Source organism: Myripristis murdjan, chromosome 14 (genome assembly GCF_902150065.1).
Source record: "Myripristis murdjan chromosome 14, fMyrMur1.1, whole genome shotgun sequence".
NCBI classification, from domain to species: domain Eukaryota; kingdom Metazoa; phylum Chordata; class Actinopteri; order Holocentriformes; family Holocentridae; genus Myripristis; species Myripristis murdjan.
In genome coordinates this window covers 15,152,465-15,165,802 of record NC_043993.1, presented here as the reverse complement: position 1 = coordinate 15,165,802, position 13,338 = coordinate 15,152,465, and the positions used below count along the sequence as shown (strand labels likewise).

At 40.2% G+C, this 13,338-nt stretch overlaps 2 protein-coding genes across 2 annotated transcripts; one reads left to right on the top strand and one right to left on the bottom strand.

The window, feature by feature from the left end:
• Positions 1-3,619, top strand: slc46a3 (solute carrier family 46 member 3). Its single transcript, XM_030069126.1, has 6 exons — positions 1-180; positions 399-1,256; positions 1,376-1,622; positions 1,782-1,865; positions 2,529-2,685; positions 3,493-3,619. The coding sequence occupies exons 1-6, from the start codon at positions 1-3 to the stop codon at positions 3,617-3,619; spliced, it is 1,653 nt and encodes a 550-aa protein (XP_029924986.1).
• A 356-nt stretch (positions 3,620-3,975) lies between these two features.
• Positions 3,976-12,362, bottom strand: stoml3b (stomatin (EPB72)-like 3b). The gene is made up of 7 exons (XM_030068347.1): positions 11,743-12,362; positions 7,941-8,044; positions 7,735-7,807; positions 7,502-7,584; positions 7,077-7,280; positions 5,346-5,480; positions 3,976-5,007 (listed from the first exon to the last, which is right to left on the bottom strand). Exons 1-7 carry the CDS (start codon positions 11,804-11,806, stop codon positions 4,819-4,821), a joined length of 852 nt encoding a protein of 283 aa, XP_029924207.1. The 5' UTR covers positions 11,807-12,362; the 3' UTR covers positions 3,976-4,818.
• Between the last annotated feature and the right edge of the window lie 976 nt (positions 12,363-13,338).

Genomic DNA, 13,338 nt, shown 5'->3' with positions numbered 1-13,338 from the left:
ATGGGTTGTGTTGACCTGATAGAGCCTGTGGTTGGGATAAATGCCTTCTCTATGTTTATGACCTACCCTCTGCTGCAGCAGTATGTTCACAGGAGACTGTGGATGCAGCTCAGCGGCAGCCCTTTCCCCACAGACTGGAATAACATCCACTGTGCAGACAACCTAACCCTCATACATGCGGTACGCAAGAGACCAAAAAGGGTGAAATGTTATTTGTTCTGAATTTCTAGGGGAGTGTTGACATTTAATGAGACCCTGCACTGAATATCAGCTGTGTTTTGTTTTCTTGTTGGCTCATCTAACAAATTGAAATTCTAAGCTATACATTTTTAACACAATTGCCTTGCTTTAAACACCCTCATACTTGCCTCTACCCCTTTCTCTTGCACTCTCTCCAGGAGGTCCAGAAGGAGGCATCTCTCTTCTTTCTGTACACTGAGCTGTGCTTCCTCTTCCCCAGCCTGCTCTCCTCCCCTCTCTTGGTCTCATACAGTGACGTCTGGGGCAGAAAGGCCGCCATAGTGCCCCCTCTGGTTGGAAACTTGCTTTTCACCTTGTGCTACTTTGTTGTCAGTGGCTTCTCTCTCAGCCTGAGCTACCTGCTCGGAGCTGCTTTTATCACTGGGATCCTGGGCGGCTCCGCAGCACTGACTGGAGGTTGCTTTGCCTATGTTGCTGACCGATGTGAACAAGGCAGTGGGGATGGGGGTGTGGCAAGGGGTATTTCACAGGATAGAATGAGGAGAGGCGATAATTATGAAGAGAGTGACAGTGGCTATGAGGAGAGGCAAGTTGGAGAGGATGGAAGTCATGACAGGGTGCGTGACAGGTGTGAGGAGAGAGGAGAGACCGGTACAGATGAAAGTCAAGATACTGGTACCTATGTTTACACGAGGGCTAAGACAGTGCGTATGGCCAGCCTGGACATGATCCTGGGACTGCTGTCTGGCCTGGCGTCTCTCTCGACTGGTTTCTTCATCCACGCTGCAGGGTTTACCTGGCCCGGCCTCACCGCCGCCCTGCTACACCTCCTCAACTTGGGCTACGTGCTCTTTGTGCTGCGTGAGTCCCTGAATCCTCCCTCTACGACACTCTCATCATCATCAGGCTTTTCACCAAAGGTTTTAATCTCCAGATGTCCAAAAGGAAAGGTGCTGATCAGTCGACTGCAGGGAGTTTATCTGATTTTTGCATCTGGGACACGTAGAAAAAAAGCTGCTGTGGGCTTGATGATGGCAGCCTTTGCTCTGTATAAGGTACATCAAGAAATATGGTCCATATCCATGTATCTATTCTAAAGAGCTGCTGTTTTAGACCCATCTATCTATCTATCTATCTATCTATCTATCTATCTATCTATCTATCTATCTGTCAGATCTCTCAACTGGGTGGTATGTCCGTCTTCATCCTGTATGAGCTGAATAAACCTCTCTGTTGGAACGAGGTGTTAATTGGCTGCAGTTCAGCTCTGACTACAGTCATCCATGTGGGCAGCTTTGCAGGCGTCTCCGTCCTCTCCCACTGTCTCAGAGACACACACATCATCCTGCTGGGTCTGCTGTCTGTCAGCACAGGCCTGCTGATAGCTGCGTTTGCAAAGACCACACTGGTCATGTTCCTCGGTGAGTGTGTGAATGCGTCTGTGAAGGTGTGAACGTCTGTGCCGGCTTGTCTATGTGTGCTTGTCTTGCCAAGGAAAAGGAAACAAATTCAGCACCATCTATAGATGCTACGATGCAAACGGTTAGTTTACAGCACTCTGTTTCCTCTCTGGTCCACAGTGAGGTTACCTTTGATCCTGTCTGCCATGCCGTCTGCTGTGCTTAGGTCCATGATGTCAAAAGCAGCACTGAGCTCAGAACAAGGTAAGGTTTGGAGCTGCATCAGAGCCCCATCCATCATAGCAAAGACATCTAACATGCACGCCATTTACATTGTCATTGTCTCGGTGCTAAAATCTCAATTTCTTAAAACAAGTGATAAAAAACTTGCAGTGGAATGACATAATCATTACCAATGCTTATCAACTTGTTTCTAGAGCTCTCCTGTGTTAAGTGCCATTTTTCTGTGATAGTTGTGGGCTGATCTGCCTTATTGTGCCTTGTTTCTACATATTTAACAGCAACGGAAAAATTCAACAAACAAGTGAAACTGCACCAAAAACACTGGCAGGTTTTGTTTTTCACTTGTGTCAAGAAAAACAAGATTGTAAGACACGTGAACTGGCGACCTGTCCAGTGTGTTTCCCTGCCTTCCATCCAGTGAGTGCTGGGCTATGCTCCAGCACCTGGCAAACCTAATTGGGATAAACTGAAAAATGAATGAATGAATGATGATTTTAATATCCCAGGAATTTTGACTGCTTTTCTCAGTTGCAAATAAGAATCAAAGAATGGGGACTATTATTATTTTGTTTAATGAGAAATGCACACTTCCTTTCATAAAGAAACATGTTGGACGTCCTTGTGCATCTGTTGTGTACAAAGAGTTAAAATGATCCTGATTCTGAGTCTGGGTTCTTTTTGTAGGTGCGCTGTTTGCAGGTATTGCATTTGTGGAGATGCTGAGTATGGGTGTGGCCCTGATGGTGTTCAACAGCATTTATGCCACCACCGTCTCCTGGTTCTCTGGGTTCAGCTTCCTGTTAGCTTTGTGCCTTTCTATCATTGCTGCTGCTCTGATTGGGTGAGTCAAGTTACACCCACTCTCATTTGATAAAGAAACAGGCAGACTATAAGGTTCTGATTTGATGCTTAAATGCAGTCTATATAAGATCTAAGTTCACAAGTCCTAGAGTTTAGTGTACAGTAGTAGAGCAGTAATCGTAAATTATAGAGGTCAAGCTTTAGACATTTCTGCAGATTCTTTCCTAATTATACTATATACAGTTGAGTGTTTGAGAATCGGCTACATTTGTTACTCTGGGTGTATGCAGCTGTTTGTAAGTGGGGTGGAGGCCTTGGGTTAAGGAGCAGAGGCAGGTTCTTTTGTTTCGGTTTAGATTTGTTATTCATCTGTGGTTTTGAGTGAGGTTTTAAAGTAGATCATACCCTTTGTGCAAAACTGAAAATGGCTGACTTAAGCACGTAATTTATCACTGAGTTTGGCTCATGGTGAAAACCATGTAGACTTAACCATCAAATTACATTATTCCTTTTTGTCACTTGAGTCTAAGGAGTCTTCACTTAAATTGATCCCTTGCAATTTTGCATAATGAACCCTTGAAACGTGACTGCAACTGTACCTCCTCTGCTTAATTAGTCTGTAAAATCAATGTAAGAAAGCTGTTTTTCAGTCACTAAACCACGCAAAATATGGGTGAGGAAGTTGCTATTGACAAAAGATGGGCAGCTACTGTGCAGGCTATTATTTTTACTCTGCCAAGGGGGAAGTAGACAGATCTCTCATGATTTTTCGAATGTTACATGAGTTCATAACAATATTACTATATCGACAGCTGCACTCTGTGTTTGTGTGTCATGTTCTCTCCAGAGTTCTTATGTATTTCAGTCTGGATGAGGAGGAGGAGGATATGAGCAGGCTCACAGCCGAGGAGGATGATATAGACACAGACTGCAGCAGAGGGTCACTAAACCTGACCCAGTGGGAGTGTGACTAGACTGTGCTGAACATCCCGCCTTGTTTCTTCTTGAATACCCCCTCAGATGGACTACTTATAACTCTGTTGACACTGTGGAGAACTCTATAATGTCATACATCTTCATACATATCTTGTCTAAAAATAATCCAGTTTGTTTAACTTTGTTATGCAAACTGAAGACTGAACAACAGCTCTGTGTCTGGGAACCTGGCTGAAAATACAACTACATACCAGACCTGAGCCATCCCCGCACTTTCTGAAATGACATACCATACCAATACCAATACAAAACGCCAATTAATACCTTGAAAATCTTGAAAATGCCTGAAATAGGGACCTGCCGATCTGCCTGAAAACCAGAATACTGCTTTATTTCACCGATCAATGTGGGTAAAGAGAAGAGATAATAACAAACACCATTCTGTACCAATGACCTGACATTATTGCAACATTATTAAGACAGGCTGGGTCTTCTGGAGTGTGATGTGGTCACAAGTGGCCTGGAAGAGGATCAAGTCTGTGAGCCATGTTATATCATCTTTATGGATATCATCAGACCAAGTGGATCCATAAAGCTGAAAAATGAATCAGGATCTGGTCAAAGGCAGCGGGATAGCACAGTCCATCAGTAATTGTGATAAACTATTACCAAAATACATTAATGCTTGGCGAAACAAGAGACAAGAAGCATCAGACAGTGTGTCTGCTTTGCATCACAGGATCAATATTCAGCACAGTTCAACTCTGCAACACAGCTCAGCTCTTTCACATTTAATATAGAGTCAGAGTATCAAAAGATATATTTGATGAACTTTATATTGTATAATATCAAACATTTTATGTATAATAAATTAATTCTAACACTAATTTCAATATGTTCTGATAATTGTAAAAATAACCGTTTTCATTACAAACTGTTGTTGTAAACACTGTTATGACTCAGATATTCAAATTCTTTAAGCATCAACCTGCAGTAATTCAAATCACAGGGGTTGGTTAGCAGACCTGGCCTGATCACTGTCTTACTAAATAAATCGTAAACATGCATTGCATGCATGTATCATTATGTATTGCATTGCTAAATATCTATGCCATAGATATTCGGATCATCCTGACTTTAGTCTCAGCGTTTTACTGTTTTACTTAACGGAGACTTTAGAAAATCGACTATTTGAGATGTCACTGATGAGCCCACAAGCCAGGACAGGTTGATGGTTTCACTTCTTCATGAAGTGGCTCATGACATCCATGGGCAAGGGGAAGATGATGGTGGAGTTCTTCTCTGCTGCGATGGTGTTAAGGGTCTGCAGGTAGCGAAGCTGCAGGGCTGATGGAGACTCTGCAATCACCAGGGAGGCCTCCTTCAAAGCACGGGATGCGTTCATCTCACCCTCAGCTGCAATTACCTGTAAGGAGAGTAAGAAAACGATTTAAGATTGTAGCTGCATGAACAGTGTTGTGGAAAATGGTCAAAAAATAAGGAGGGGACAGGATGAGATGCTAATCTCCAGCCTCTTGATCAGAAATTTATTGAGACACCCCTGCACTTGATTTTTTTTTTTTTTTTTTTTTTTTGCACAGCCCTTTTGTGTTATGTTGTCATTTGCATGCTTTTGTGTGTATACAAATGTGTGTGTGTGTGTGTGTGTGTGTGTGTGTGTGTGTGTGTGTGTGTGTGTGTGTGTGTGTGTGTGCGTGCGTGCGAGCGTGTGTGTGTGTGTGTGTACATGTTGCATGTCTTGACCTTGGCTCTGGCCTCTCGCGCAGCCTCTGCCTCAGCAGCCATGGCTCTCTGCATCTGAATGGGCAGCTTCACATCCTTAATCTCCACACGTTCCACCTTGATGCCCCAGTTGTCTGTGGCCTCATCCAAGCTCACCTGCAAAAGACAGGACGAGTTTATGCTTGCAGAATACACTGTAAGCACAACTGTAAACTGCCAGATCTTTGTGAGAGAAATAACATTATAGTTTACTGTTATATGGTGGGATGAGATTGTGGTGCATTCAAAGAGAAACAGTGCTATAAACCCACAACTAAGCTACAACCAATTAAGACATAGGGGCTGTGAGAGCAGGAAATATTTTCAAAAGCTGTTCATCAAACCACAAGGTGTGTGGTTGACCTGTTTCGGAGAACTGAATAGGCCAAGCTCAGTTCTCCGGAAATGAAAGCTTAAACGAAACCAAACTCCCTTCATCCTCTCATCTTCATCTTGATTTTTCTGCTCACCTTGTTTTCTCACTCTCTTCTCACCTCTTCACTCATATTATTCTGTCACAGCTCATCTGCCTTAACCTCTTAACTCTGCTTTACCTTCAGATTTCCCATAGAGTTGCTGAAAAGTTATTAAAAACATTTTGTTTTCCGTATTGCACAACAATGTCACATCCATGTTCTTCACTGAAGCTACAGTATGTCACACTTAAATTTAGAGAAATATTCAAAGCCAAGATGGAGATGCTACTGTTTTATGGCTGCAACATTACATCAAATGGAAAATATCTGGATGTCTTGAACATCATTTTATACACCTTTCCTGCTGTAATTCAGCATAGATTTTAAAATAAAGTTCTGTGGGTTTGAACAAAGCTCAGGTGCTAGGTAATGACAAACCACATGACATGACAACATGACAAATTGTCATGTTTACAGACACAACTGGACTCAAATGTCAGTGTATTTCAAATGTAAACAAGTGACTGCTCTACTGACATAAACATAAGTATAGTCATCTCGACCTACAACCACATGTGACCAGATATTATGGGGAAATGAGAATAAACACCAACAGGCATTTCAGATAATGTGCGATAATGCAAATAACTGTTTTATTGATACCACTGTAAAGACAATCCTGACCAATTATCAATTATTGAGTACTTCTTCATAATCACTTCACTTAGTCACTTAGTCCATAGTCACTTTCAATAAAAAAAAAAAAAAAAAAAACACTAACTTTTTTGATGACAAAGGTTAGCCATTAGTGTTCTCACAGTAGCTATAGTTGTGTCATGTGGTGGATTTATGGTTATAATAAATGTGGCAATGCCTCTTTACTACAAGTGACCAAAAAATGTGTTGTCAGTGACCTTTGCCAGCGATACAGTGCATTTCTCAAAGAGAAACACTGAACACAGTTCATAATACTTACGAAATGGTGTACTGCTCTTTTGGGAGGAGCTGATACATCATTGAGCTCATACTTTCACATCCCTATTCTGTGTAAGCCACTCCAGTTTATACACAGTCATTTGAATTATAATTATAGGTTCTGAGAAAGTGAAAGTAACTAGATTGCACATATTTAAATTGTATTCAGAACTGATTACAACTTCTATTTGTAAGTTCTGTTTAAATAATCAACTGTGTATTCATCATCATTGATTTGTTTCCTTTTTGCTGTCTGCTTCTGTGGGTAAAATTTGGTCTAAGATCAGTGGCTTTACGTCTAAATTAACTTTAGGTAGTGTACCTGCATGCTGTGGGAGATGCCTTCACGGTCAGACAAGACCTCAGACAGGTTCTTGGTTCCCAGGACGTTCCTCAGGGTGGTTTGGGCCAGCAAACGGGTGGAGAAGTCAGCATTAGTCACGTTGGCCACGGAGGAGATGGGGTCGCTGACCCGGAAATACACCACTCCATCCACACTCACTGTGACTGAGTCCTTGGTAAGGATCTAGGAGGCAGAGAGGGAAAAGGTCACACACAGTCTGCCAGTTAAAATGATACCAATAGTTTATATGAGATTCTCTCAGAATCAGAGGAGAATCCACAGCTTTTTACTGATGAATTATTGATTGATTGATCTGTGTATCTTTATCCTGGTATAATGCCATAATGCTGCAATTTTTTTTCCAATCATTTTTTTTTTTCCCTTTTTGTTGGTACTGAAACTACCTCTTGTGGTGGGATGTCAAATGAGACAGTTCTCAGGTCCACTTTCACAAAGGAATCAGTGCAAGGCAGAACAAAGAAAATTCCTTAAGACACGAGAAAAACAGAGAGAACATGAATTATTAAAGAAACTGGTCTAAATTTACTGTGGTTGTGTGTTCATTTGTGCACAAATTATGTGCATAATCCAGCTATTTTACTGGTCAGCTGATCAATAAAATAAATCAATTTCCTACCTGGTCCTTTAGCCTTCCTATCGGTGATGCGGCCCAGTCTGAAGATGACAGCGCGCTCATACTCTTGAACAATCTGTAACACAGAAGATGTCCAGAGCACAAGTTTAACCGTCCAAACCTTTCCTTGTAGAAAGATCAGGTAGAACAGCTAAGGTGATGGGATTTTCTGCCGGACAAAATTCTGTTCATTTACTGAGCGAACTCACCTTGAGAGAAAACCAAATGGTGAGTGGGAAGAGGCAGACGTTAAAGATGGCAGAAAGTATGACTATTATCCAACCCACGCATCCCAAAGATCCTGTCTGTTCAGCTACGGAAAGAGAGAGGATTCATTCTGAATTAAAGTTCCTTAAATTAGAAATGAACAGACTTTTTAGTTCACCACAACATAATTCATTCAGATATAACACAGATGAATTTGAAAGCTTGTGACCAGAAACCACCCAGTTCACATGCATGTCAAATTCTTGGGTGGGACAATGTGGGTGGAGAACATGAATAAGTGATGGTCTCCAAACCTCAGTGACTACGCAAGGCACTGTAATACTTAATTTTAGAGGGCCACAAATTTCATGGTTAAGTAGGTTAAGTGAGCATTTGCAAATGCATTAGATCATAAAAAATGAAACCAGGGTAGCCACTGATCATGGATTTTCTGGAATACCATGACATCTTGATACTGCCTTTATTTGAGAGACCTTGATTGCAACTTAGCCGTATTGGAAATACTATTTGATAAAAAAAAAAAAAAAAAAAAAAAAAAATCAATCAAAAAATCAATAAACAAATAAAAAAATTAAATTAATTTGGCTTGCAAGGTCAAAATTTGGATCAGTTTGGTGACAGAGTAATAGTTTCAGTTTCTAATAAATTTTGTGGTAAATGTTAATATAATTTGGGGGTAATTTCAAAGAAATTTCAGATATATTACTTGCTAATTATCACCTGCTTATCATGAAATTGGCGGCCCACCATAAATAAGTGCCTTTAAAGGCTCTGCACTTAACTGACAAAAAAGTAAGGCATGTAATTGTATGGAGTCTACTGCAGTAGTTTCTACTGTCAAACCAATTCACTGATAGATTACATGAGTATTCTACATTTTTGTTAGTTGAGTTTAGAGCACAGGTGTCAAACTCGTGCCATGGAGGGCCAAGAGGCTGCAGGTTTTCATTCCAACCAACAACTCCACCAGGTGATTTCACTGATTAGCCCCGCCTCTCTATTTGGAGGTAGGGTGATCAGTGAAATCACCTGGTGGAGTTTTTTGGTTGGAATGAAAACCTGCAGCCTCTTGGCCCTCCATGGCACGAGTCTGACACCCCTGGTTTAGAGGGCCCTCATCTCAATCAACCCTCAGCACTTTGGCATTGTGCACCATTGTGCACAATCCTGACAAGCAATGGAGTGTCATGGCTCAGTTGAACTGCCTTGGATGGATCAAGGTTAAACAATAATAATCGATAGCATAGCTGTCCTCATATCTGTAATTATCACAACTAATCGCTGATCAATGGCAGGAGAACCTTTGGCCTAATTACACACATACACAAACAATGCATATGGTGCCACTTCGCTGATAAAGGGAATCATAAGGATAGGAGTGGTCTGTGTGTCTCTTTTGTCACATGTCTTTTTCCCATCTGAAATGACTGTATTTCAGTGAACTTCAGTTGTGTTTCACAATAGAGCCTTATCTCATCTCAGAAGTGAATTGGAAGTGACCTTGTGCTGTCGTTTTTTTTTTTTTTTTTTTTTTGTTTTTTAAGTGGTCAGGATTAAAGTACATAAGAAAAACTCAAGCTCATATTGAGTACATGTGAATTTATGGGCAACTCCCGTGCAACCAACTTACATCCCTGCAAGTGTGCAATTATTGTGCATCTTTTAACTGCTTCAAGATGATTGTCAGTGGACAACTTTGTTTATCACTGCCTTTGTGCAAACATAAGAACAAACAGCGGCCTTTTTCTTTTTTCATTCTTAATAGCATCTTCTAACCACCAATCTCAAATAATCTCCATTCTTGTTTTGCCAGTGAATAGACAGGAAACTGACATTTAAAAAGAAAGGTTGAGGTTTCAACACCAACACATCAGTTTTCACTGCCATTGCAGTGAAATTTGGTGCAGGGCTTAGGTCTCCTGTTGTCACCCACACAAACATGAGACTAGCTGTGCAGGTGACTTGTCTCTATCTCTTATCAAACCGCAGCTCAACTTGGGGGGATGCAGCCCCTTCATGGTGGTGCTGACAGTTATGTGAATGTGCAGTGGTAACACAATGATTTTTTTTTTTTTTTTTTTTTTTTATTGAGTCTTCAAACCACAGCTTTACAAAACGTGAGTCATCTACACTCTTGCATTGGTGGTGAACATACTGTATATTGACATTTAAGTGTCAAAACCAAAAAGAAAATCAGACAGATTAAAGTTTTGACACGAAAACAGTTTAGTTTTCACTTACACTTCAATCACTTTTCACCTGTAACGTGAGGTTATGGCCACATTGTGCCAAACTGTCACCTGCACAAACATGAGAAGACTAAACATGAAAACACTTTCTCTCACAGCTTTTAACCAGAGGAAATGCATCTTCGTGGCACTGCTGACAGCTCTGGAAGTGCACTACCAACAAAGGTTTTTCCACTGTCTGATAGAGCATTATTGCACATTACTGGGAAAACTAATGGGACTTCCACATGTACTGTAATAGTTGCTGCAAAAGGTAATGTGCATTTTAATTGATGAAACAGCTGGCAAAAACTGTGTCAATGTAATTATTGTTTACACAATGTCATTTTTCATGGGCCATCATACTTAATATCTATGTTATACAACAAACTACAACAGTGCCAATCTATTGTAAATAATTTCTAACCCTCCATTTACACCTCCGGTGATCCTGATTGTAACTTTATCCCTGTGCTGATAGTTCTTTTAAACTATAAAATTGTAATTAGAACTTATACAGTTATTATTTCCCCTCTCTTTTTGGATTCCTTCTCCACCTTAGATATCAATACAGGAGATACAGAATACAACATCAACAATGCCAAGTTTTGAGTATAAAACTAAGTCAGCTGGTAAATCAGTAACAGGGATCACTACATGAAGATTTCCACAACAAAGGGGTGTGTGTGTGTGTGTGTGTGTGTGTGGGGTGTGTGTATCTCTGTCCATAATTAATAAGTTATTGACTTTGTCTGTGTCATAGCAAGTTAGCACAGATCCACCCTGGTTCAATGTAATGTGAAGTGGATGTGTGTACGTAAATTATATTTACACAGCTACCTATGTCACATGATCCAGTCCAACAGGTTAGTGATAGCAAAGGCTATGCATGTGAATAGAGAGATAACTGGAAAACAATTGTCCATGCCACAGAGGATCCTATTTGTTATCAAGCTCTTGTTAATAACTCGGAGAAAATTTACAAAGGCCAAACCGGACTGTGTAACATGACACTTCTCCTCATCCATCTACATCAGATTCCAATCACACAGACAATAACCGGCCACGCCATGGATACATACAAGGACGCAGGGATACACACACACACTGTCACATGCTTTAGGGCTTTTCGTCCCAGTGACATGTGACTCCTGTTTCTATGACAATGAAGGTATACTATTCTGTTGCCTCTGTAGCTGTTATCTACCTGTGCAGATGAGGTCCTGCACAGCACACCTGACTCAAAGGACGGTTATGACACTGTAAGCTACTACAACATGGAACACAGAGCCCAGGAGCATGTAAACAACTGCTCTGTGAGTTTCATCCAAATTAGTGAGTTACTCCTCGAAGGCAACAAAACCAGTCTTGTGTCTTTTATCTATCTAAAAAAAAAAAAAAAAAAAAAAAAAAAAAAACAGAATTTCCCTGGTTGGGATCAATAAAGTATATCTATCTATCTATCTATCTATCTATCTATCTATCTTTGTATAGCTCAGCAGGAAGATACACAGAAGGATAAATGAAAAAGTTTGTGTGTTGGCGTGTTGCTTACATATTAAGTCCTCTCTGCTCTGTCCCCTCCTCTTCTGGCTTTCCATTTGATCTTCCATTTCCATATGCTGGTTGAAGACGAGTGTACCCTCTAAAACTGAAAGGGGAAGGCTGTGCGAGAATGGTTTATTATGTGTAGGAGTGACAAACTGAAGAGGGAGTCACCCTGCCTTTTTAAAGTAGCATCACTTCTTTCACAATATGGCTCACGAAGGGTGTGGCTTGGACTCTTGAGTTAATCATGAACAAAGTGTTGTACTTCTGATAATAAGAGGTCACTGAATAACCATGTGCTTTTTTATGATATGTAATTTGTGGATTTTTTTCCCTGTCCAATGGTGCCTTTGTGAAGGAAAATATATACTATGAAAAGATTTAAGGTATATATTTTCCATGGCCTATACAAATACATGTAAAACTGCTTGTCAGTTCTAATTGTTGCAACTGTTGAGGGGAACAGGAACTCTTCTTTCCACCAGAAATAAAACTTGAAAAGAAGAAACAGTAAAAAAATGTTAAACATGCTATAAAATATGACAGTCAGAAACACAAACTATTAGGCTGTGGTGATGTTCATGTGATGACAATGTAGCGGTTATTTGTGTCAGCACAATAATAATGACTACTTTTTGTATATAGTTAGTCTTAAGTCCAAAAACCTTTAGCTTCCTCAGTTATATTCAATTATATTATGTTAAATACTGAATATTGGGCCATTTTTGTTTCACATTCAATGTGATAAGTTTGTGATCATGTGCTGCGTACAGCTACTTATATCTCTGATTATAGCACTGACTATTTGCTTTCCAATCATCCCACATACATTTCCCTTGCAATAAATGAGACCTAGCAACACAATCCTAGTAAGCAGCTGCTCATGATGCCACAGTTCACCTTGGTACTGTCTGTTAATGCACTTCAGTAATCAGGTTATTCACCACATATTGACATTTCTCAGATTTCTCAAATGACATGTAAATAAGACAGTCAGCTTCCACAAGAGAAACCTGTTTACTCAAAATTGTTTTTGTTTTGTTTTGTATGCATGTGAATGATTGTTTTAGTTTTTTTTTCAATAGGATTAAAAGCACTCACTGATTGCCACTGTGGCCTTTGCAGATGGTAATCTTGCCATTTTCTAAGCTGTTAAGCATTGTTCCAAAAAGCGAACAGTTAAATGATTACACCACATTGACACAACGTAACTGCGTGCTTTCCCATATTTCATTTCTCTCCAGAATGAGGAACGGTTGTTTCAAAGCTGGAACAATATATCAAAACTCACTTAATGTGGAACAACTAATTTTTTTTTGTTTTGTTTTGTTTTGTTTTGTTTTGTTTTCCTCTTCAGTCACCCTTTGGTACTGTAGTGCACCTGGTGACTTGCTCAGGTTTATCAACTTTTTCCATTTTGAACATCAAGTGAAATCAATCATCAGTGCATTACACACATTATTTTATAGATTTAGACAGGCAGGTAATGGAATAAGTTACGACACATATGGAAGGAAAATGTTATTGTGCCAGGCTGACTAACCCTCACATGACAACCGCTGTCAGATAACAAGATCAAATGTGTTGCACAATTTCATGGAAA